General features: G+C 37.0%; 2 protein-coding genes across 3 annotated transcripts in view; one reads left to right on the top strand and one right to left on the bottom strand.

Moving 5' to 3' along the window:
* The window catches only part of RECQL (RecQ like helicase), a 64,805-nt gene extending 57,617 nt beyond the window's left edge, over positions 1-7,188 (bottom strand). Inside the window, exons 1-3 of one of the 2 annotated variants that reach the window (XM_080809955.1) lie at positions 7,118-7,179; positions 408-456; positions 196-309 (exon numbers count right to left, since the gene is read on the bottom strand). Coding sequence is in view for 1 of the 2 variants with exons in the window: in XM_080809954.1 (XP_080666080.1) it covers positions 408-423 (16 nt within the window). In the remaining variant the exon portion in view is untranslated. Of the gene's footprint in view, positions 1-195; positions 310-407; positions 457-7,117 lie in introns of both variants that reach the window. The other variant, XM_080809954.1, reaches the window with a different exon arrangement.
* Positions 7,189-7,346: 158 nt separating this feature from the next.
* Positions 7,347-21,037, top strand: GOLT1B (golgi transport 1B). The gene is made up of 5 exons (XM_080809956.1): positions 7,347-7,502; positions 13,253-13,344; positions 15,255-15,433; positions 16,368-16,449; positions 18,579-21,037. The coding sequence occupies exons 1-5, from the start codon at positions 7,478-7,480 to the stop codon at positions 18,615-18,617; spliced, it is 417 nt and encodes a 138-aa protein (XP_080666082.1). The 5' UTR covers positions 7,347-7,477; the 3' UTR covers positions 18,618-21,037.
* The last annotated feature ends 5,333 nt before the right edge of the window (positions 21,038-26,370 follow it).

The following is a 26,370-nucleotide window of genomic DNA, read 5'->3' as shown; positions in this document are numbered from 1 at the left end:
TTACAATTGCCAAAGATGAAACAAGCCACATGTCCACTGACAGACAAACTGATAAACAAAAGGTGATACATACATACATTGTAATATTATTCAGCCTTAAAAAGAAAAATGTTACAAATGGATGAAGCTAAAAGACATTATGCTGAGGGAAATAAGCCAGACACAAAAGGACAAATACTGTATGAGGCCACTTACATGAGGTAGTCAAATCAGTCGAGTAGTCAAATTCATACAAACAAACGTTTTTATGATTTATGTTTCTTTATTTTTGTTAAGACTTTCCTGTTAGAGCACAGGTTCACAGCAAAACTGAGAGGAAAGTACAGAGAAAAACAATTTTTTTCAAAGAACATGCACTTAAAAACAAAACCAAATGTACTATATAAAATGTAATCATTTCCACTAACCTGAAATGGATGCCATTCTAAAACTGAATTGGGAGATCCAAATGTCTTTCTAAAAATGAAAGAAAAATCATAGAAAAAATTTTAAACCATACTATATTGATAATGCCTAACCAACAATAATTTTTCACTACTAAGCATGAAAAATACTACAAAGTAAATTATATATTGTAGTGACTTTCATGCTTTTCTTTTTTTAATGTAGGCTCCACACCCAGTGGGAGCCCAAGTTCAAGGGGGCTTGAACTTCAGACCCTCAGACCCTCAGATCAAGACTTGAGCTGAGATCAAGTCACATGCTCAACCAACTGGGCTACCCAGGTGCCCCTCCTGTAGTGACTTTTTTTTTTTTTTAAAGATTTTATTTATTTTATTTGACAGAGAGAGAGAGATCACAAGTAGGCAGAGAGGCAGGCAGAGAGAGTGAGAGAGGGAAGCAGGCTCCCCGCCAAGCAGAGAGCCCGATGCGGGACTCGATCCCAGGACCCTGAGATCATGACCTGAGCCGAAGGCAGCGGCTTAAACCACTGAGCCACCCAAGCGCCCCTGTAGTGACTTTTAAAAGATTTACATGATTATTCCCACACTGATTTTTATGAAGAATTATCTAGATTTCAGAGAAGTGTCCAAAAATCACATTAACAAGTGATAACATCAGTAACACTTAAATACCACACAGAAAGTGATTAGCAAAAAAAAGCAAAGAGGCTCAACAGTGTTAGCACTAAATTACCGTATGATCTTAGAAAAAGTTAAACAACCTGTTCCTCTTAGCCTCTTTCCTTACCTGTAAAATTGGGATGATAAAACCTATCTTACAAATAAGAGATTCAAATGCCCCACATTAGGCAAAATCCATCCATATAATTACTCCAATTAATCATTCAACATTTTATTGAATACTTGCTTAAAGAGTTACAATTTCGGTTAATCTTAAAAGAAGAACTGGTATTTTATAGAGGGATTAGATTTCAGGAGAGAACATGAAAAGGTCAGACATAGGGAAAACACAGGATATGCAATTAAGAAACTCTAAATACCTCTAAATGGCTAAAATTTAAGAGCACACATGAGCAAATGGAAGGAGAGGAGGCTTGAGGGTAGGAACTTCTTACTATATAAGCTGCTTTATAACAATATACCTCTGAGCTTCCATGTTTTGGTTTGAATGCTCCTGGTTTGCAAACTGTCTTTTTGGTGAGTGCACAATAAACTTTTACTGATTACTACTTCAATGGTTCATTGGTTTTACTTCTGTTATTTCCAAACTTTTGACAATTTATGGTGTAAAAATGGGATTCAAACAAGACACCCCCTCCCATCGTCCCCCTCAATTCTGAGGCTATGGTGATGGAACCCATAGAGTCCACTGAGTTCACTGCTTTCTCAGTGACCCTAGAGTCTGGAGGTCTCTCCTATATCTGAGCTCTGTTCTTTCCATTTTGAGCTGACTTTAACTTGCATACCTACATTTTGTTTGTTGAAATTTCTTGGTAAAGCATCCTATTCTGTTCCAAAGGGAGGAGGGAAGGGAAGCACATGGTTGGTTCCCTGTGTTTTGGAACAGCTTTTAGAAAACAGGGTCCCTCATAGTTAAGAACTTTTAGGGAATCTATAAAGACAAAGAAGGGTTCCACCTAGTCTATGGACCAGGATTTTGTGCCTTTTTGGAAAATGGGTGAACTTGTGGAATTGTAGTGGCCACCGTAAGGCAACTTTAACTTAGAGAAGTGGATCTTGAGCTGTGTCTTTGACAAGAGAGGATTTCAAATCTCTCAGCGACAATAGAATGCATTCTTTGATTGATAAGCAGACAAAATGACTGCAAAAATAGCTTTAAAAGATCCTCATAGGAGTGCGTGGGTGGCTCAGTCAGCTAAGCATCAGCCTTCGGCTCAGGTCCTAGCCCCACATTAGGTTCCCTGATCAGCAGGGAGCCCACTTCTCCCTCTCCCTCACTGCTCCCCCGTTTGTGCCAGCAAACAAATAAAATACTTTAAAAAATTAAAAATTAAAAAAAAAATCCTTACATCATGTAAACAAAAGAAACTTCACTGGAAAAAAAATCCACTCTACTATACAAGCAGTAACCTCAACTTAGTCCCTCTGCCAGAAATACAACTGGGATCCAACTGTTCTTTTATGAACTAGTGAGTTTTGCATTATTATGGCTATCAGCTCATGACTAAATTTCTCTAAACAAAAGCTATAAGATCCATTTGCATCTATCTGTATGTTTTTGTATGTCTATGTATACACATTATAGATGTGTGATATTTTTCTAAGTCCAGATGGTATCGCCAAAACTAATATGTAAGGAGCTCTATATAACTGTCTTAAAGAAAAATAAGCACTCATAAAGTATTCTTGAAACCCTCAGAAAACAAAAACTAACCCAAACGTTTTTCAAGTTCACAGGACTTGACATAACCTGTGGAAAGTAAAACTTAGTTTTAAGTTTGTTGGCTTAATAAAAGCAAGCATGTCTTCAAAATCTGTCAATAAGAAAAATAATTTAGGATGATGGTTATCTGCTTAATGTCTAATCCAAGCATAACTGTTAAAAACAAATAATTTAAATAAATGTAAATAAGAAAAGTTTGTACCAAGTTAAACTAAATAATGAATATTCCTTGAATATCTAAATCACTTCCAAATGAGATAATATACTAAATCAAAAAATACCAAACATAAGTTTACCTACTTCGGGCTTTTTTTTTTTTCTATGCAGTATTGTAGTACTACTAATATTTTATTTAAAGAACTAACTTTAAACTTATACTGAAATAAAACTATACATTACTACCAAAAATGGAAAAAAAAAAACAGCCTATCACTTGCTAGGAGTAAAACATAACCACACCTATAACTGTAATAAATATAAACCAATGATATTTTTGCCTGCTGGAGTTTGGAGATTGCAGTAATGCTCTTTTTGTTAAAATGAATCATCAGCAGGTATAAGAGAATTACTAAAGACAACTAATAATTTTTCCCTAAAACTAGTAAGGATTTAAAAAAAGTTAAAAAGGAAATAATTATTGCTATGTGATCCAATATACTTTTTATCATGTCTGGGTGCCAACTAAAATTGACCTCAGTAAACCAGTGTTTTGGAAATGCCATTAAAACCCATTTAAGTTTGCTCTCTGAATTGGTTCCTGTCATGGTTATCTATCAGTACTACCACACTGATGCAAATCTACCTTAGAATGAATGGTTTTTATTAAGCACCTCCCTTGTGCTACTATGCAAGGTTCTTATTTATGTTTAATTTCTACTTTCATTTGCATCATCTGCTACAAGGTAATCTAAATCTAGTTCTTCATCTTCTAGCAAAATAAATTCTGAATAAATTCAAGCTATGGCAACTATCCCTTCATTTATAAGAAATCACTGTATTCTATTGGCACCTGCCAACACTTTTACCCTACCCTGGCTTGCTCATACAGTCTTGAAAGAGTCACTCATGCTTTAGTAGCCTATGATTCATCAGAACACATCAACTTTTGACTTTTTAATATTTGCAGAGAGAAAAAAGATACTTGGGTCTATTAATAACCACGTCCTTTGCCACATTAAAAACTATACTATTAAAAAAAGTATGTCTGTAAAAAGTTTTTATAACTGTGTATTTATAAATTTGCCAGTCCACAATTGCTTACTTCTTGGTTTTTACTAGCAACTAAAGATTATAAGAGTTAAGAATTCTAATAATATATGTAATTAAAGCTCCTAGAAATAATAAGGATGAAAGAAAACAATAGTATATGAAAAGCAGTTAAAGAAAATATAACGTGTTTTTTGGACAAAGAAATATATGAAAAGCATGGGTTTTGCTGTTGTTTTGGTAAGGGAAAAAGGAAAGTAATTTTGTCTGAAAGTAAAATGATAATTCCAGAATGAGAAGGGGAAAAAAATGAAGTAAAAACTGGATGGATATAAAAAATTGTAGAGGGTGCCTAGGTGGCTCAGTCAGTTAAGTATCTGCCTTTGGCTCAGGTCCTGATCCCAGAGTCCTGGCATCTAGTCACACATCTTTAGGCTCCCTGCTCAGTGGGGAGTATTTTTCTCCTCCCTCTGTCCCTCCCTCCTGCTCTGTGTGCTCTCGCTCTCTCTCTTTCTCTCAAATAAATAAATAAAATCTTTTTTTTTTTAAGATTTTATTTATTTGAGAGAGAGGGAGAGAGTGAGAGGAAGCATGAGAGTGGAGCAGGTCAGAGGGAGAAGCAGACTCCCCATGGAGCTGGGAGCCTGATGGGGGACTCAATCCAGGGACTCCAGGATCATGACCTGACCCAAAGGCAGTTGCCTAACCAACTGAGCCACCCAGGCACCCCAAACAAAGTCTTTTTTAAAAAAAAGTTGTAGAAGTCTTATGGAAAAGGAATTGAAAAAGGAATTTTATGTGTGGTCTAGCTAAGATTCAAATGGACTTAAGTTTTTGCAAAACTGTTCCCACAAAAGTGATTTATCTCCAGAGACTCTGGAAAAGACTCTGACAAGTAGAGGTTTCTGTTAATTTTACTATCATGACACTGAATTGAGTAAGAATTTCTAAAAGTCTAGTGGAAAACTGATTCATAAAATTATTAATTCAAGATGAAGCAAAACAAGAATTACAGGAGACTCAATGAACTAATGAAGATGATTATAATTTTTTATGACTTCATTTAAAACAATGATGGTTCTTCAGTGTTTTGTTTTCCAGATTTAAGTCTCTCTTTCTTTTTTCTTTTAGGCTATCGATAGCTTACAATGATGATTCAGTAAAACCTACGTCTGTCATCAACAGTTGAAACATTTATCTTTTTCTCCCTACCTGATACCGCCAGAATTTAGAAACTTTTATTAAATATTCTTATTTTTCATGACAATATATATATTTACATAAACTCAATCTGATTTCCTTGTAATAGGACAATATTAGACAAGTTCTTAGTTTGGCTGCTTTAGCCCAAAGAGCCTTGAAAAATTCAATCTAGTTTTTTTTTCTTTTTAAGATTCTTTATGAATCTTTATGAAAAGTTCCAGCAAAGTAGATTTAAAAGAGCTTATATCATCACCATTTCTGCTACACTTATATAAATAATCAGGCCAAATTTATTGAAACTAGACTCAGTTTGCAAACAAATTAGTCTTAACTGTAGTTATCTTGATAGAAATGGGATGATTATAGAGAAAAACTATGTTTCAGTAATACACTTCTGTGGCTATCAGATTCTACTGCTGGTAACTGCCCTTCAGGTTTTATTTTCTACTTATAAACTGGGCTGGATCCTAAATTCTAGTTTCCTCCAAAATCTGGCTAGAACTCTACAAACTAACATTTCCAACCTCCTCCCACTCTTCTGACTTGGAATCACTATAAAAATAAAATGGCCCTTTTCCCAAAGCCATGCAAGCTAAAGCTGGACAATTGGATATAAACTTCAGAGAAAGGACCCAAAAGAGTGCGTGTGAGGAGGACAATGTGCCTATGCTATCTGGTCACTCAGTGTAATCACCTCTGGGGAATCTCCTCTGGGAATTTCTCCTTAAATCATATTTACCTCTCTAATGTGCTGCATACTCTCAAGGGTTTTAAAGACGGGTCAGAAGCCACTCCCACGCCAAACGGTATCCATCAGATCAGACAACTGGATGAAATCAACAATAACCCCATAAATGATGAAGATGGTGACATGATGCCTGACCCTAATGACTCAACTAATGGCAACAGCAAAAATGTGACTCTTCAGCCTGAATACATCAACAGAGGAACCTGAAAATTACACTATACTGGTTGGTCAGAATAAGCAAAAAGGGGGAATTGTTAAAATAAAAAGCAAACCAGTCTTGAAAATTCCCTGAGCAGACAAAACCAGTTTGGTCATACAAAGCTCAGTTGAGCTTATTTTCTAAGACTAACTTCAGCTAGACCATTACTTGTTTATACCGTTGGAAAATACAAGCAAAAACCGTTTCCCAAGGTTGATATGAGTAACCACTAACCAATTCCCTGTCACCTCAGAAAACGTTCCTATTCTAATCACTGTGGAGACTGCCTACTCTCTAAGCTGCTTTGGAACAACATACCCCTGATCCTCATTCCCGTTTTGGCTTGAGCGCTCCCGGTTCCCCAGCTGTTCTGTGGTGGGTGCACAACAGACGTTTACTAATGACCACTTCAGGGACCCACTGGTGTTCCGTCTGCTATTCCCGAACTCCCGACAGCACCACCGTAAATACTTCGCGGGGTCGCAGCCGGTCATTGGGCCTGGAGCAAACACCGCTGAGGAACTACAGGCTAGAGCAGACGCCCGTCCCCCTCTCCCCAGCACCGGCCTTTAGAAAACAACAGCTCCCCTATGCTCGTGCGTCCCCCGGTGGTGCTGCCCGTATACAGACTCCGGTAACCTAGCCTCTTGCGTGACAAGGCTAGAGATGGGGGCGGGGGCGGGGGGAGGCAGTCCGACGCGCCCCTCCAGGACCAAGTTCCATCACAGACCGGCGAGGTCCTCGCCCGTCTCTCTCCTACCGATGTATCGGTGAACGGAAGTGACCCGCGACACACCGGCCTCACCCTCAGGGAGGGAAAGGCAAAATGAGCCCTCTCCGAGCAGATTTACCCCGAACTTTTCCCCGGGGGTTAAAGAACCCCTTCACCCCACCCAGCCCAGCCGCCTAGCTCTCCGACCTCAGAAGTGCCGGCCCTCCGCACCACTACTTACCGATTTCAGCCGCTCTCCCGTGAAAACTTCCCGCCACCAGCCTTTCCTTTTCCTCCAGCTGCGAGCATCCGCCCTTCCGGTTCGGTTTCCTCAACCAATAACAAGTGACACCCTTCTTTAATTGGTGAAGAGGTGCAACCACTATGTGCGTCATCGAACAAGACTACGGATGACTGGTTCACATTGGGGGCGGGCTTAGCCAATGGGAAGCGGTCTTGGAGCTGGAGTAGGGGAGGCTGCGTGTTTCCGGAAGACGTGGCGGCTTTCCCCTGGGTTGTTTCCCGGCTTCTCTTCTCCCGACTTTGCTTCACGCCCTGGGCGCCCGGAGGTCCGGTAGCCGCTGCCCTCACTGCCGCAGCCATGATCTCCTTAACAGACACGCAGAGTAAGGAATTGCCCCGGATCCTCTTACACCCGTTCCTTGAGCTCGTCTCCCCCCGCCCCTCTCTCCGGGTCAATGAATGAAGCTCGGCGCTGGGGGCGGCGGCCTGCGGGACTGAGCAAGGGATGCGGGACCAGGAGGGCTGCCTTGAGGGGATGGGAGCTGGATTTGCAGTGGCCGACGTGGGAGGAGGGTCAGTGGGATCTGGGGAGGGGGAAGTCTTTGCTGAGCCTTGCACCAGGGTCCCGCTGTTCTCACTCCCAGTGAGACGGGGGCTTTGTTCCTGCAGGTGGTCACAAGAGAAAGTTTGATGCGCGGTGCCTGTGGTTCACACTTGGGAATATTTGTGCACATGACAGGCTGGGGGTCCTCTACTGGCCGATTGTTCGGGAGGCGGTATTTTAAGTGTCACCTAGTACAGGTTTGGGTCTTTTAAATATATATATATATATATATATATATATATATATATATATATATGGTTACACTCAAATATTTCGAGTATTTCGCCTTCTGCCACCTCTGGGAACGACCTTCCAAAGATTCCTTGAAATGACTTCACTCTTCTACCACCTAATGTTTCCACAGTAGTAAAAAAGCCACCTTGTGTTCAGTGAAACGATTTCTTTCCTTAATATTGTGTATTGTGCTTTGTAGCTTGTTTTATTGTTTTAGCATCTCTTTCTGCCTACCGCAGAGTTCTCAAGGCCTAGCTTATGTCTAAGGTTAGCGTTGTATCTGTTTCCGTTTCTTTCGTTATAACACTCTTATTTCTACCCTTTTGTCAACCTTAATCATTTTCGTATTTACATATCTGCCCGACCGTGTGAGTCCTATCTTTTAATGATCGTGATAGTCTTTTTGTCCCACATTGCTTTATCTGCTATGATCTTCATTTCTTATTCTGCTTAACTTAGTTTGATTTTCAAGATTTTAAGAACTAAACAGTCTGTTAAAAATAGAATTTCAGGGGCACCCGGGTGGCTCAGTTGGTTAAAGTCTCTGCCTTCGGCTCAGGTCATGATCCCAGGGTCCTGGGATCAAGCCCCCCATCCGGCTCTCTGCTCCACGGGGAGCCTGCCTCCTTCTGTCTCTCTGCCTGCCTCTGCCAACTTGTGATCTCTGTCTGTCAAGTAAATAAATAAAATCTTTTTTAAAACAAATAAATAAATAAATAAATAGAATTTCATTGTAAATGCTCTACTTTAAAGTGGAGTCTTAAGGTTTGGATGGAAGTCATGGCTGACTTGAACTTGACAAAACTTCTCAGGTCTCATGTACACTACCAACCCAGTCAGGCTCTTCTCATTCCTGTGGTTGGATGGGTCTGCACTTTGGAGCCACCTGCACTGGCCCAGGAAGGGTACCCATTTTGGCCTGTTGGCCTGTTCTGATCAGAAAACACATAAAGTCCCTTTCTTTCTTTCTTTCTTTCTTTTACTGTTATAATAGGAACTAGCAATTGTATGAAGGCATCTTCTTTCATTTTACCAAGTGCTTTCAATATAAACCATTACTTTTTTATAAGAGCCCTATAAGGCAGGGAGAAGTATAGCTCTTTTTAAATTAAAAGAGGCTCAAAAGAAATTCATCGTATGGTCATAAGGAAAATGACAGAAAGAAAACTTGATCCTAGGTCTGCTGGCTCAGAAACCTTTGTGTCCACTGTACCCTACTAGCATCTAAGAAAACTGGGTATAAACTTTATTTGAAATCTGTCTTAGAATACTGTGGCTCTTTCATAGCAAAAATAGATACAACATTAGGTATTTATCTATAAAATTATGCATTGATTTTTTTTTGATAGAGTGTGTAGGATTACTCAGAGTCTATTGTCTTTGTGGTAGCATCCTAGTTCTCTTGATTGAAACCCAAACTTAAATTTAGATTGTCCAAGAAAATTAGAATTGTATACATAAATTGCTAAAACTTATTTCTAATTCTACTAATTAGAGAAAGTACTTAATCTTTACACAGTTTATCTATCTGTGAAGTATTATTACTTCTCCTTTCTGAGTCTGATTATTACATAGATTAAAAATATGAACTATGTATCCTTTGCATAGAGATTTTCTTCTATTGAAGACTTCTTATAGGGACAAGTGCCTGGTTTAAATTCTTCCAAAATCCAGAACAAAGGGATTGGATTAGAATGTGGGCAGAATAGGGAGCATCCTCCTTCATTAAATCGATGAAGAAGATGAAATTATATTCTTTGTTGCTCATTTGCCAAATGTTTTGGTAGGACAGTGGATTGGAACACAAAATGGTTAGTGAACCAGAAGCTCTTTGGATTTCAAATGGTGTTTGTGTGTGTGTTTAACTGCAGAAATTGACCATCATTCAAGTGATTTACCAAGATTATTCTGGGATTCTGATTCTGGAAGAGTGTGACCAAGCGCTGAACAGAAAAAAAGAAAAAAAAAGCAATTCATAATTGTTTTAAAGGGTTCTGTAATAACACTCTCCCCACCCCCCTCCATAAAAACACAAGATTTATTGAGGGGGACAGAGTAGGCTAGTTCCCATGCTGCCTCTAGATGTTTACTTCATTATGTCACATTGCTTGGAATTCTACCATGATGTTCATTTGCGTTGTTCAGCTTGGTTGATATTCAGTCCAGTTCTTTATTATGAAATTTTCTATTTTTTAAAACACATAGTAGGAAAGGAAAAGCTAATATTAAAATTTTCAACTAAGATATCAAAATGCTAACAGTCATTGCTATTGGATTAAGCATCTTACCTTGTAAAATTTCCACAAAAAGGTTTTTTTTTTTCATTTTAGACAAATTGTATTAAACTGCTTTTAGCAAATTGTTCTTTTAAGAAAAAAGTTCTCATAAATAGACAAAAGGAATGCAGGTTTGATAATTGCACCAGAGAAAAATAAATTTATTTTACTGGGTATGATTCTGGTGGTGAGCAGGCAACTCTGTGTAGGGCTTTGCTTATGAATGCATAGACAGGGAAAATCGGAATTTGGGAGATGAGAAAGGGCACAGTGAGTCCAGTTAGAGACTTTTGGCCCCCTTAGGCCAGGAAATACTTGGCAACATCATGCCAGTGCGAGTTCTGGCAAATATGTTACGGGCAACTGTCTCCTCCTGGGCTTACACTGGATGAAATAGTACAAATGTTTTGGTGCCCATGTTACAGTTGTAAGCTGTGCAGTCCAAAAACTGAGTTTGAATTCTAGCCTGACTCCCCACAACCACCACTCTTCCTGCCCAGCCGCTGTGCCATCCCCCACCATGCATACACATACATACATTTGCTGATTTTATGAGCAAGGATAAGTTACAAATCTCTAGTCTGTGAAATATGGGGCTGGTGCTACTTTTCACCTCACAGCTTTGTTAAAGGAATTGCAACATATTTGTATAAACATTTCAGTGAAAATGTGAAACCATATCCAGATACTCTTTTTCACTCCAATCAATTTTTAATACTTCTACTAATACCTACTTAGTTGTTAGATAACAAGTAATCCTTTTAAACTTGAATCACCTAAGGGTGCTTCCCCCAGATGTCCAGTATGCTCCAGTGCCCTTGAGTTTCATTTAATCAAACATATTTAACCTGAAAAAAAAAAAAAAAATCCTGTAGGAAGCAGTATGAGGTAATAGTTCAGCATAGGGACTGAGTTCAAATCCTCAACCAGAAGTGTGACTCTGGGCAAACAAAGCTGTTTCTCCAAACCTCAATTTCCTCCATTTCTAAAAGGATGTAATCTCACCCACCTTGCAGTAGTATGGGAAAGATTAAGTCATATAAGGTATGTAAAGTGCCCCATCATGGATAATTCATGGCAAATTCTCAGTACATAGCAGGTGTACTTCCATATAATTTCCTGTCTGATAACAAATATCTCAATGCGTGGCCCAGTCCCTTAAGCATCCAACTCTTGATTTCAGCTCACGTCATGATTTCAGGGTCATGAGATTGAGCCCTTCGTCAGGCTCCCACTCAGCACAGAGCCTGTGTGAGATTCTTTGCCTCTCCCTCTGCCCCTCCTCCCATCCAAGCTGTCTCCCTCCCTCTCTCTCTCTCTAAAATAAATAAACTCTTGAAAAAAAAAACCTCAAAATTTTTATGTAATCATTAGGATAATTTATGAAAAGGTAGAAATTAGTCCTATTTAAATCACTCAACTGCCAGTGACTAAATCTTAACTACTAAATAGTTATACAATGGAATTTTACTTGTTCTTTTTGTCCATATTTTCTTCCAGGAAATTATGACAGCTCAACAGCTCAACAGCCATTTTGGTCAGTTCTCTTAAGGGATTTAAGCATGAAAGCATTAGCCTCACATTTTCGTAGGATTTTGTCTGTTGAATACACTTATCTTTGTCTGTTGAATACACTTATAATATTTATATTTATATATAAATATATATATTTATATACCAGTATCTGAATTCTTTTAGGCTAACTTTGGGGGAAAAGGTTGTTGGAATGGAAGGCAGTAGTTAACTGTAAATTGAGGAGTTCGGGGTTGTAGAAAAATAAATGACAGAAGTGTTCAACTCTGTCATTTTACAAGGACATTTTACATGGCTTAAAATTTTTTTTGAGTAGCTGTGACCTAGATTTTGCCTTCTGGAGCCAAGGCCAAAAAGTTAAGTAACAGATCAGAAATCATAAATAGTGTATTTAAAATTGGGTTTCTAAAAATATGGTGGTTTCTGCTCTGTTTGATTATTTCATGTAGATAGTATGTATCTGGGTAAAATAAGATTTGGTAAGTATTTCCTGAAAGCAAAACTAAAATGATCAAAGAGGTGACTTAGTGGCTTAGGCTTTTAGCATTAACAGAAAAGGACAACTGTAATCTTAGAAAGTTAAGAATCCTCAGAATAAAAAGATAAGACCAAGAGAATGTAAAGGTAATAAAATCATTGGTTTTATATAAGGATGAACATAAACTTCAATGCTTACGCTTTGAACACCGCTATACGCGCCATACCTAGAAGAGATGCTGGCATCTAGGAGTTGATTCTTTGTTTTTGAATGAAAAGAATAAAACCCCAGCACATTAATATTAAGTAAAACTGTTCTTTGAAGCATTTGGAGAGCTGATATTAGTACTTAGACACTAATTGTGTGAATGGTTTCATGGGTTAGATAATTTATGGACGATAAAAACATATCAACAAGAAGTTAAAATTGATGCCTAACCTCCTGAAAATTAACTTTTGAGGAGACAACGATGTGCTTCTCAAAATACTGCCCTTGTGAGAAGCAGTGTGTCATGGAGTGAAGTATATTGTGCTGACCTATGATAGCATTTCTACTAGGTTAAAGAAGGAATTAATTTAAGAGGGGAAGGAGGTTACTATAGATATTGTGCATATAAATAATAGTCCTAGAATATGAAAGGAGATAAATAGTAAAAGAAAACCCATATAGTTATGTTTGATGCCAGAGGGGTTCTTGGGAGGGGAAAAAGTATATAATCAAAGGTTTAGAATCCTGATGATCTTTCTCTGTCATTCGTATGTTTATGAGAAGTGCTATCTATCATGTAAGGATTAGAGATTTCCATTTATATCTTAAATTTTGAGGTTATTTGCTGATGTTAGTTTAATCTATTATAGATCTTAATGAATGTCATAAAGTTAACCTGCAATGCTGAGACCTACTTTCTTATATCAGCCAAAAGAAAAACTGAAAAATTTTCTTAGTTTACGGGGATCTTAACTTAACTTATATTTTTCTCTGCCCTTAACTATATAACTTATATTGCAGAAATTGGAATGGGATTAACAGGATTTGGAGTGTTTTTCCTGTTCTTTGGAATGATTCTCTTTTTTGACAAAGCTCTACTGGCTATTGGAAATGTGAGTTTTTCAACATATATTTTAACTGAAGTCATAAGGAAACTTGAATTACAAATGAATTATTGCCTGCTATTAAATTTTGGGGGAAATAATTCACTGTTACTCATGTAAAGATTCCTATTGTCTTCTCTGTTTACATTAGTAATAAAACCTGTTTCGGCCTGGGTGGCTAAGTTGATTAAGCACCTGCCTTTGGCTCAGGTCATTATCTCAGGTTGCCGGAATGGAGCCCACATCAGGGGCTCCCTGCTCAGTGGGAAGCGTGCTTCTCCCTCTCACTCTGCCTGTTCCTCCCCCTGCTTGTGCTCTCTCTCTCTCTGTCATATAAATAAAATCTGTAAAAATAAAACAAACAAACAAAACCTGTTTAAATAAAAGGTAAACACTTAAAGAGGTTTTTTTTAATTTATTTTATTTATTTTTTTATAAACATATAATGTATTATTAGCCCCACGGGTACAGGTACCCTCCCCAATGTCCTTAACCCTACCACCCTCTCCCTACCCACCTCCCCCTGGCAACCCTCAGTTTGTTTTGTGAGATTAAGAGTCTCTCATAGCTTGTCTCCCTCCCTTTCTTCCCCCCAAACCCCCCACATTGCATCTCCACTTTCTCATATCAGGGAGATCATATGATAGTTATCTTTCAACAATTGACTTATTTCGCTAAGCATAATACCCTCTAGTTCCATCCACGTCATCGCAAATGGCAAGATTTCATTTTTAAAGGTTTTTGAATGACTACCCTGTTGAGTATTTGATATGTAATATACAATAGATTAAATCAAGGCTGCCTTTAGATAAGAGTTCAAAGTAGATGACTTGGTAGCCCCCATGTCTTGGTAAATTTATTAATATGTCTAACTTAGAACATACGACTTGAAACATTTGGTTCAGTAGCATAAAATAAACAGATTTTTAAAAACCATTTAAACCTCTTAATATATCTGTATATTAAGAGTCGATTTGCTGAGAAAAGTATGTGTATTGTTTATTTGGAATGTGTACTTTGTTGTCCATTTGTGAAGGTTGTGCAGGAGTTCTAGAAATAAATCATAACCCTTTTAAGAAGACAACAAAGTTACTGAATTGTGTTAAATATCTTCGAAGTATACATTATCATAGAGCTTTTAATTGGAAATTAGAAAATATAAGGTTAACAAAACTATTCAAAATTGATGTTTTAGTTAATAATATAAGCGCCATTGCTCTCTGAGAATATGAAGCTTAACTGTTTAGGCTCAAACATTAAAGATCATTACAAAGGCAAGTATTAGGATTAAAACCTGGGGAAAAAGCAAGCTCTTAATAGATGACCATTTTTTGCTCGCTGTCTGAAAACAAACAAAATATGTGTATATTTGAGAACATACAGTTTTATTTTTATTTCTGCTGCCACCATAGATTCTGAGATAAGTAAAACTAAAATCTTCTTCCTCGCTTTGCATGGTTTCCTCTATCAGCTTGGCCATGTCAGTATTTCTCCCATCCATAGGAACTCCTGTAGCCCATGGTGAACTGTATTTCCAGGTGACATGTTTATGGGCTGCCTTCCTCTTTTGCTCTGCCACTTCTCAGCTTAACTAAAGCCCTCTCCATCTCGCTTACCTGGGAAAACACTGCATATGCACCTGCCTTTTGGTAACATCTGATCTTTCTTTGATACTCTTTTTCTCCATTTAATCAAGATAGAAGAGGACTGAGAAGAGTGGAATCCAACTCCACCTTTCCCATGCTTAGCCCACTCCTTGATTTCTGCCTCTTGGCGTGCATCATAGTTTCCTCCAGCCAGTTGCCCCCACTGAGAGCCAGATGTGCTGCTTCTTATTATATTTAGCTTTGACCTTGCTTTTCAAATTTATGCAGTGTGTTTAACTACTTTTTCTATCTTGCATCTTCTTTCTCTTCTAGGTTTTATTTGTAGCTGGCTTGGCTTTTGTCATTGGTTTAGAAAGAACATTCAGATTCTTCTTCCAAAAACATAAAATGAAAGCTACAGGATTTTTCCTGGGTGGAGTATTTGTAGTCCTTATTGGTTGGCCTTTGATAGGCATGATCTTTGAAATCTATGGATTCTTTCTCTTGTTCAGGTAAGGCAATTATTTTATTTTACTTTTTCTCTTTCAATAAACTAGTATGCCAGATAATTAATTATTACAAAAACCTAGACATTTGCATCAGCATGAGTACAAAGACCATAATTTTCTCAAGTGGATTTTTTTTACATTGAATCTTTTATTGAATCTCTTATTAGATAATTCAGTCAACTATAAAAATGTTTATTAAATGTAGATGATTGCCAGTAGGGTCACTGTCTTGTATTTTCAACATGATAAAATTGGTTTTTATTGGGAATTTAAAGCACTATCTTTCTATAGAAGGCACTTTGCTTTTAAGGCACTTTGTTATTTTTAGCAACTAAACAGTGATATACATACATACATACAGTATTTTAATTCATAGAACCTGATACTGCATAGGTACTGCCACTGGATGACAGTTCTTTTAGTACATACACATATTAGAAAATTTTGTACCAAACACAGTATGGTAGATTTTGACCAGTGTTTTACAAATGCTAGTTATTAAGTGAATAAACAACAGTATTCTATGTGAGAAAATACCTTTTAAATAAGGTTGGTTTAATTATTTATTCAAGATACGTACATCCTTTGTCTTCTATCTGCCAAATACTGTCATTCACGGGAGACATAAAACCAAAGTAAGTATCAGATCTGCTTTTGAGAATGTCTCATTTCTGATAATGGGAAATAGACTATAAAGAGACAAGCAGGTTATGGTAGTAATGTCTTAGAGATGTATAAGCACAATACTGTAGAAGTATAATAAAGAGATGAAATCCAGGGAGAGATAAGAAACATTACCACTAAAGGTAACATTTGAAATTTGAAATCTCCAGAACATTCAAAAGTTTAACTAGTTCTTTTCTTTTTACTTGGTTAGCAGTTGATTTTGGTAATAAGAATCTGTAAGTTCTGAGAACCATTTTTTCCTTCTTCCTAGGGGCTTTTTTCCTGTGGTCATTGGCTTTATTAGAAGAGTGCCAGTCCTTGGATCCCTCTTGAATTTACCTGGAATTAGATCAGTAAGTTACCATGTATTAGAAATAAAATTTTTAAACCATCAAAATAATACTCTTTGATGCTCCTCAAGGAATACAATAATCAATACATGATTGATAAGTTTTTTATTATGATATAAATTGTTACATCACCGTAGATCATGGTTACCATGAATACCAGAGAAAATAATCATTGTTAACTGTAAAAAACCTGAAATTTTGTTTCACTATATCCATTTTTAATATTCTTGATTTTTTAAAATGTAACTCAGACTGATATGCTATGCCACCTTTCTCTTTGAGAATTCAAGGTACTTTACAATTAACTTTTATATGATTTCTAATCTTAGAAGTCATTATGTAAAAAGGACGTCATTATTTCTTTTTTCTTTTTTTTTTTTTTAAGATTTTATTTATTTATTCGACAGAGATCACAAGTAGGCAGAGAGGCAGGCAGAGAGAGAGGGAAACAGGCTCCCTGCTCAGCAGAGAGCCCGATGTAGGGCTCTATCCTAGGACCCTGAAATCATGACTTCAGCTGATGGCAGAGGCTTAACCCACTGAGCCACCCAGGCACCCCAGGACGTCGTTATTTCTAATAAGATTTTCTTTCTTAGACTGTATCACCAAATAGCGTGCATTAAGACAATTAAATCAATCACAGTTATACTGGAAGTCAGATGATAAAATTCTGTTTCCAGCTCTCTCCACAGTTTGAATGATCTCACAAATCTGTTCCTTCAAGATGGGCCATCAACTTCCTAAAGTTGTTTACAGACGTTTGTAGATGTTTGTAGAGAGATAATCCGTAGCATTAACTGGTTTCTCAGAGAGCTAAAGGATGTCTTACCCACTGAAGAATGGGTTTTGCTGTAAGACAAAATCTCATTTCCAACCTCAAGTCAATTTTACAGTCAGAATCTTATAGCCTAGACAACATAGATATTTGAAGTTACCTTTGGGGAGAGAATGTTGTGCTTTCTCTCCTCCTAAATTTGCTTTAAAATCCTAATGAATCCATGGTACTTTCAAAGCAGCTTTTAGTTTTGACGTGCCAATCACCTATTTATAATGATATAAAATGTTGGAATTTGGGCTGATGGGGGTTATGTCCAGATCTCATTTACATTAATCTCCAGACTCATACTGTAGTCAATGTTTTTTTACTTATGAATTTTACTTATGAATTTTTACAATGGCTTTTGAATTTACCGAAACTTCTAGTTATACAGTTGTAAACATTATTCACATCCTTAATTTAAGGATTCTTCAGTATTTGCATAAATGGACAGCCAGTACTATAAATTATGTTTCCTATTATTATTACTTCATTATAATAAATGGTTCAGTAAAAATGTGAATAGTGAAATGAAAGGAAGGGTTAAATGATTGCTAGATTTTGATAGTATTATGACCACTTGGGTTACATAACTTTTAATATGTCTTCACTAATTATTTTGTTTTAATATTTGCATCACCATCTGGAATGCTGAAGAAGGCCCAGTTGCTTTACATTTGGGGTGGAGTAGCCAAAGTAAATAACCACTTACATTAACGTGTGTTAAAATTTATATTCAGTAACTATAAATTTATGCTTGCCTCATTACATCTAGTTTTAATGTCGTTGCCACTTTCAGTCTGAAGTCCAGAATACACATTTAAAGTATTTTTAGTCAACAGATGTTGTTAATTACTGAACTTAATGGAGTTAAATCTGTTTGTTCAAAGACTACATAGGCCCAGAAGAGATCCTCAGTAATGGTCAGTTGAAATATCTTATTGGGTTCATTAATGCATGAATGGCTGACATTTCAGCTTTTTATTTATTTTTTTATTTTTTGTTAAGCTAGCAGTGTTAACTTCATTTTATCCAATTTTTTTATTCATCGTGTTGCATTTCTCGTGTTGTACCCTTAAAGTCATATGCATAACGTGTCATGCAAAAACAATCTTAGCAAAGAAAATTTTTTTATACACATTTACGTGTCAGGAGATTGTGGTGAGTAGTACTGGATTAACCATTGTCAGTCACACCTTAAATTTCCACGAATCTTATATAGCTGGGTATTTTAATCAACATTTAAAATGTTGATACAATGTTTTTATAATGCTGTGGGCTTTCTTTTAATTACCTGTTTTTCTTCTCCTTGCAGTTTGTAGATAAAGTTGGAGAAAGCAACAATATGGTATAACAACAAGTGAATTGAAGACTCATTTAAAATATTGTATTATTTATAAAATCCTTTGAAGAATATTCAGCACAAAATTAAATTACATGAAATAGCTTGTAATGTTCTTTACAGAAGTTTAAAACGTGTAGTCTACAGAGTACCAATAGCAGTTAACAAAGAGGCCATGAGAACAGGCTTCTAATCAAGTGAGCTAAGAAGTCAGCAAGCAAACTAAAGGAGATGAATCTATGTTACAATACTTATTGAAACTCTTGAAGGCGATTTTTATTGTTTATCCACAATATGCGAAACACAGCCATCCTTGGAGAACTGTGGGGCCTGTTTCTTTTCTTCTTCTTTTGAAGGCACAGGAGCACCCGTAGGCATTTGCTTTTTAGAAATATCCACTGGAGTGGCAAAAGTACTTCCAGTTGCACTGTGTGTCTGAAAGTGATGCATGAGTTAGATTGGATTATGTCATTTAATGTATTAAAACTAAGGAAAACCCAGTTTTGATGTATTAATCACTTTTTTTGGTAAACATATGGTTAAAATAAAACATTTGTGGTTCTTCTGATTCTTAATATTTTAAAGCCAGATGAAAATCTGAACTAGATATTCACTGACAGAATATGCAAAGGTCATTCTTTATAACTAAACACTCCAGAACTACTCATACTTCTTGAGAGTCTGACCCAATTATCTGTATCCTTCGTTACATGTAAGCATCTAACAAAAACCATTACGTAGTCTGTTACATACCTTTTTTCATTGCATAGTCTTTTATTTAAGATACCAAATGATGCAAGCCAAATGGATTTTTCCGTCATGGTGTAGTTTTTCTTTTTTGTGTTTTGTTGTTTTTTTGTGTGGTTTTTTTTTTTACTTTTGTAGTGATTTTATCATTTTCCTTTTCATAAACTAAATAACTATTGATAATGTTTAAGATGTAACATGTTAAAAGGTTAAATTTACATTTGTTAAGGGTTTTTCATGTAAAGCTGAGTTTTCCTTTATTTTTAGCGTTTTCCTAACATCAAAATCAATATGCATGATGAATCCTTCATAAGATCACTCTTTGTCTTAAGTTCATGGAGAAAATGTCTGAATTCACATGCTAAAGTTAGTTTACTGTAATTAAACAGACTATAGTTTCTTAAAAACATGACACTAAAAAAATGTGTTGTTTTTTTCTACCATTGATGCTTGTCTGGCAGAAAGAAACAGTGGCCATTTCTTCATTAGTTTTCTGAGGTGGCTGCTTTTCTGGTAGATGTAAGAACACGTTTCAACTGTTATAGTACTACTTGTTTTACCACTAATGATTGCACTATTTACTTTTTTTTAACAGTTGCATAGCTTTTTAACGCACAAAATCATAACTGAAATTTGTGATTTTTATTTACAAACACGTCTACAAAATATATCACAGCTTATGTTATTTTTAGTTAAATCTTGATGCACAGAGAACACCCATCCTTGCTTGTCTAAAGAAGGAAAGACTTGGTTTATAGTTCAATGGTTCAGTCTTGTGGATTACTGCCTTTTGGTACTGGCATTTGACTTATGACATAATCTGTGAAACTAGATGATATTGATGAAATGAGACTCCTACCTCAATAGTTCATGGAATAATAAGAGAGCTAGTGTTGTGTCTAATGTTCTTCAAAAAAGTAATATCCTCATTTGGAGAGTGTCAAATATATACATATTTTGGGGATCGACTTATACAAGTTGCCCTGTAGGACTCTTATACATATTTTTGACTGATCCATATTATTTTCAGTGGCTAGATAATTTTATCTTTGTAGAATAAGAACTGTATCTGTTAATGTAAGGAACATCTGTATTATTTAACTCCTTTGTAGACATGAATTTCTATCAAAATGTTCTTTGCACTGTAACAGATCTCTTTTTCAAAATCTTACTTCAGAATCGTTATTAGAAGTTGTGTAAAGGATTTGATAATCTCCCTGTCCTTAGTAAGATTGAGAGGCTAGAGCAGTTTTCAGTTTTCAAAGAGTCCACAGTTAATTTCATATGTGAGTTTGGGGCTGCTTGGCAGCATTGTATATTCTCAGAACCACTGATGAGGCTCTGTTTTTAAACATACTAGTCTTCTGACAGAAAGCACTGTACATTATATTGTTTCTTTCTTTCCAAAGTTAGCCTTCTGTCTTTGTGACAAAAATATACTTTGATTATTGCTATGAAGATGGAGGAAAAGGTCTAATACTACTTAGCCTTAAGTGTACCTGGCATTGTTCAAATGTATTTTCTGTAACAGAAACAGACTTGCAATGTTTTTCTTTTCCCCTTATAAATTGTAATTTCTGGAATATTGCTGCTTTAAAAAGTCTCACAGTCAGATTATATGATCTAACAATTGAATATTGTAAATACACTTGTCTTACCTCTCAATAAAAGGGTACTTTTCTATTAATTGGTGGTTGTCTTAGCTCGGGCTACTCTAACAAAATTCTGTAGACTGGGCGGCTTAAACAGACACTTGTTTCTCACAGTTGTGGATGCTGGGAAGTCCAAAAAGAAGGCGAGGGTAGACTCGGTTATTGGTGAGGACCCTCTTTGTAGTTTTCAGACAACTGCCTTCTTGCTACATCTTCATATGGCAGAGAAAGCTTTAGTCTCTTTGTCTTAAAAGGACATCAATCCTGTCATGGGGCAAGGGGATTCATCTTCATAATCCTAATTGCTTCCCCAAAACCCCTCCTCCAAATACCCTCACATTGGTGGTTAAGGGCTTCAATATATGAATTTGGGGAAGATACATATTCAGTCCTTAAATCATGGTCAAATGTATCTTTATAATGAAATTCAAAAAATTAATTTAGCATTGCACAGTAACTCACCTCATTTTTTTAAAATTAGCCTTATTTGCAGTTTTCCTTTTTTTTATAAAATGATCATCATATTTTCCATTTCTAAATTGTTTAAATGTAATCATAAATAGAAATGGATTTCAGGTTTAAAAAAAGTGGGCAGTGAATTTAGAAATAGTGGAAAAATGTTTAAATATTTTTTCTCAAAATGAAAAGAATTGGCTAACAACATTAATAATAATAATAATATAATAAGTATTTGTGACAGACAAAACCACTTCACTGTCTTGATTATAAATTTTGGTATGGCTAAAAATCACTAGCCATGTGTACCACTTAAAGTACCCTATAAGTATTTGTTGAATTCAGTACTTGAACTGCAGGTCTTGACTATTGTCTGGTGAGCCAGAAGTCTTAAATCTTTTTTTTTTTAACAGATTTCTAACTTTGTCCTCTGTGCTGAAAGTTTCCAACCTCTACCCTTCTGCTACCTGTACCCCATGGAGGAACTAGGACACAGAAGTAGGATGCCCCGAATCCAACGACTGGCACACTTCTCCACAACCTTACCTCTACTAGCTCTCTAATCAAAAGGTCACCTCTGTCATATCGCTCTTGACTCACTATAACAAAACAGCTGGTCCATCCTTGTCCTCTCATAGAACTTACCACTTGTTTATAAAGTATTTGATTACAAGAAGAGAGATTTTCGAGATTCAAAGCCTCGAGGAGGAAGACTGTAGACGCTGACCAATGAGTGGGAAGTTTTATTTTGGAGAGCAGGCCTTCTCTGTACCCCTGAATGACAGGTAGCCCTTTGAGAAAGTGACTTCTATTTGTGAGACAGCTGGCCGGCCTATGGGGCAGACCCACCCGCCCTAGCATAGAGTAAAGCAAAGTTAGGAGAATGAACCAATGACCTCATTCATATTATACCCAAATCCTCTGTCATCAAAGGAGTAATTTGGATCTTTTATTATCATAACAGCCATTATCCAGGTAATGACCTGAGATAGGAGTGTTTTCTGCGTGAACACAATAATCACTAACCTTGTAAAATACAATTTAAACAATGACCATTATTGTGTAAATGGACCTGGGCACAATTCAGTCAACTGGAAGAACTGATACAGGCAAAATGGTCTCCATTGAATATGCCTTTAAAAAAAGGTGTATCTTAATTTCTCCAGTACCCACTGCCTGGTCATAATAGCAGAACAAAATTCAGTGGTTTTATCCGTCAAGAGCTTCTCTTTGCCCATTTCTAAGTTTGGACCTGTTTAAGTCCTAAAGTGTTATGATTTAACAAAATTGTATTAGGAGGCAATGCCATTTTAGACAAATGCATTCTAGCGTGTTGCTTTTGATAAGACTACAATATTGATAATATGTCAAAACCATTCTCCTCATTTGTGCATATTATGCTGAAAATGGCAGCTTTGACGTAAAGCATCTTCTCGTGAATTCATTAGCTAAACTTTTATAAACAAACCACATTATGCCTTTTCCCTAAAATTGTAAATTCGAAACATGTTTTTTTCAGTGATTCATTTTCCTGTCCCCCTTTCTAAAATGTTTATGTTTTTTGGCATGGGGTGGGGGAAATAGGCATTTTGCTTGTTTGTTAGGTGACCTAGCAGTTGGGTTTCACTTACGAGTTCGTTTGAAACAAACCCATGTATAATTTTATTTCTTTTATTGCCCTTTTTTTGGAAGTTGCTATAATCCCTTGAAATTAAATCCTAAAATTCTGAAGTCTGATATTTAAAGAAATGTTAAGATTTTATCCAGTTTTGGTGTTAACCTATTAGTCCATGGTTTTTATTCTTTCCTGTCTTCTAAGATTGTGGGAAACACGACAGTAACGGCTTTGGCTCCTTCTTGCTTGACTTATGCTTTAAAGGGAGTAAATAGGGGCGCCTGGGTGGCTCAGTGGGTTAAGCCTCTGCCTTCAGCTTGGGTCATGATCTCAGCGTCCCGGGGTCGAGCCCCACATCGGGCTCTCTGCTCAGCGAGGCGCCTGCTTCCCCCCCTCTCTCTGCCTCTCTGCCTGCTTGTGACCTCTCTCTCTCTGTCAAATAAATAAATAAAATCTTAAAAAAAAATAAAGGGAGTAAATATTCCACAAGTTTCTACGTACAGACAACTTTCTGTATTTCACTCTCATTTACTAACCAAGCCTCATGTCTTCACAGGCTGGCAAGTCTAAATATCAAGCACCCAAATCGCAATCTCTCTTACATGAGTATTTGCAGATAGATATCATCAGCCCCTCAAACTTCAATCCCAAATCAAATTTATCTGTTCTCCCCCCATACTCCTTAATATTTCTATGGTAACCATTCTCTCAGCCACAGAGACTCTGAAGTTCCATTCTTATCATCTACATCCTCTAAAGCCTTACTACTCAAAATGTCCTATGATCAGTGGCTTGACATCCATCAGTGTCACCCGGGAGTTTATTAGAAATGCAGAGTTTCAGTGGTTTAGACGGGTAAGTTCCTACCTTAGGCTCAGGTCACGATCCCCCAGCCCTGGGAAGGAGGCTCCAAGGCAGGCTCCTGCTCAGCAGAGAGCCTGCTCCTCCCTCTTTTTCTGCCCCTCCCACCCACTCATGCTCTCTCTCTTTCAAATAAATGAAATCTTTGGGGGAAAAAAAAAAAAAAGAAAAGAAATGCCGAAGTTCAGATGTCACCCTACCTGTACTAAATCAGAATCTGCATCTTTACAAGGTTCCCAGGTGATTGATATGCATATTAATTCCTGAGGAGCGCTACTCTAACTTTTAGAGGAAAGGGATTATCTTTCTTACCTAGAGTACCTTAGCCTATGGTGGGTACTCAGGTCCTTCAGTATCTGCCTATGTATGTAACTGTTTCACCTGGGTATGGATATACTTCGCATCCTCTCCCTCTTGCTTTCTACACATTCCTTTTTGCAGTAACTTTCTCTTCAGCATCATCAATGTTTCCTTCTCCTGATCATCACCATCAGCATACATGTTCTGCAAATGGTTTGTTAGTTGTCATCAGGAGAAACCAACTAACATGATTTTAGTAGGACACTGCAGATGGTTTCCCCATCCTGCAGTCTGACATAAGCACCATAGGCAGTATTGCCCCTGCAAACTCAAGCCTACCACAACCGCTGCTGCATCAGACAATGTCTCTCCTGAGTCCCACTTTCCTCCATCCTAGCTCCAGATTTCCCATCCAAGTGGGTCTGTCTGATTGGTGAAGACTGTGTCACATGCCAACACCCTACCTGAAAGGGAGGCTGGGAAAATGAGTGTCTGACATTTCCACCTTGTAGAACAGAAGTCAGGCTCTGCCTCCCACCAAGATTCATAATGCCATAATTCATAATTTAAGGAATTTTAGGAATTCCCTAAAAATGAAAGGGTTCAATTGTTACTGAAAGGTCAAAAAATAATAACATACTTCCACCACACTCAAACATTTACCTTAAAAAAAAATTCATTTTTCCTTTCCCCCTTTCAGTGAAATGTAGTGAAGCTAACTTTAAAATGCTATCTGCCCTTGTCTTTATTTCCTCATATCCTATTCACTTTCAACCCACTCCAGTGTAGCTTATGTTCTCAAAAACCATTGTATTTCCAAATCCGGTGCACACCTCTTGGTGCTCATCTACCATGACCTCTCAGGGTCGCTGAATATTCTGCTGGTTTCCACGGCCTCACGGTCTCCAGGAATTTCTCTTTTCTTTCTGATAGCTTCACTTCAACTTGCTTAGCTGGCTCGCCCTCTGCTCATCTCTGCATGTTTGTTTTCATAGCTCTGTTCCTGATTCGCTTCTTTAATTCCATTCACTCTCAAACTGTTCTCATTCAATCCCAATCCCTTTCCTGCCTTAATATTCTTACAATTCTTAAATTTGACCATTTCTGCCTTTAGAAAAAAAAGCTGTAGGCTGATGGCCTCTTTGCTGAGCTCTGTAGAGTTTTGCATTTCCAACTGCCTACTTCACACTTCAATTTAGATCCTTAATGTATATTTTAATTTTAATATTCAATTTAATTCCTCTCTCTAAACTGGCTCATTATGAAGTCTCCCAATTTCAGTAAATGGCTTTATCATACCCAGTGTTTAAGCCAGAAACCCAAGACTCATCCTTGATTTATTTTTCTTATACACACATATCCCATTTAACAAAGGTTCTAAATTTTATACCTCCAACAAGATTCCCAAATTCATCTACAGCTCTCAATTCCCTACAACTCCTTCCTAAGTCTAAGCCATCATTATCCTTCGCTTATAATCATGTTTCCATATGAACCATTTCTTCCTCTATGACTTCATTTCAAATTACTCTCCCTTATCACCCCATGACCACTCAGTTTGGCCTCCTTGGTCTCCCTATTCCTCAAACAAGCCAAGCTCTATGCCATCCCAAGATTTCGTTTTTCTTTTTTCCTCCTATTATCCTAATTCTCACTCTGATTCATCTCATGTCTGACTCTACCCGATTTTTCCAGAAACCTCTCAACTGCTACCTTCCCTAAAATATCCCACTACTTATCACATCACCTCATTTATTTTTGCTTTATAAAGCATTTAAAACATCTTAAAATTACCTTGTTTACCTGTTGACTAGTTTACAGAAGTTCTCCCCTGACTAGAAGATAAGCTTTATCACAGCAGAGACGGTGTCTTTTTAATGTATGGCTGTGTCCCTTCAACTAGAAGGAGAAATGTCCGATACATAGCAGGGATTCAATAAATGTTTGTTAAATAATTGAGTGGGTACAGAATTGAGGGAATGATGTAGAATTCCACTGAGATTCCCTAACCTTTTTATTTCTACCCAAAGATTCATGTTTAGTCAGTCATCAGCTTGATAACAAGCTACCCAAGACAAGTTTGCTTACTTTATTTGTTTACTTTTGATTCAACTCAGGCTTGTTAATCATTTTC

Source organism: Martes martes (assembly GCF_963455335.1).
Source record: "Martes martes genome assembly, chromosome: 8".
Lineage (NCBI taxonomy): Eukaryota > Metazoa > Chordata > Mammalia > Carnivora > Mustelidae > Martes > Martes martes.
The sequence above is the reverse complement of the archived record's forward strand: the minus strand, read 5'-3'. Positions and strand labels throughout refer to the sequence as shown.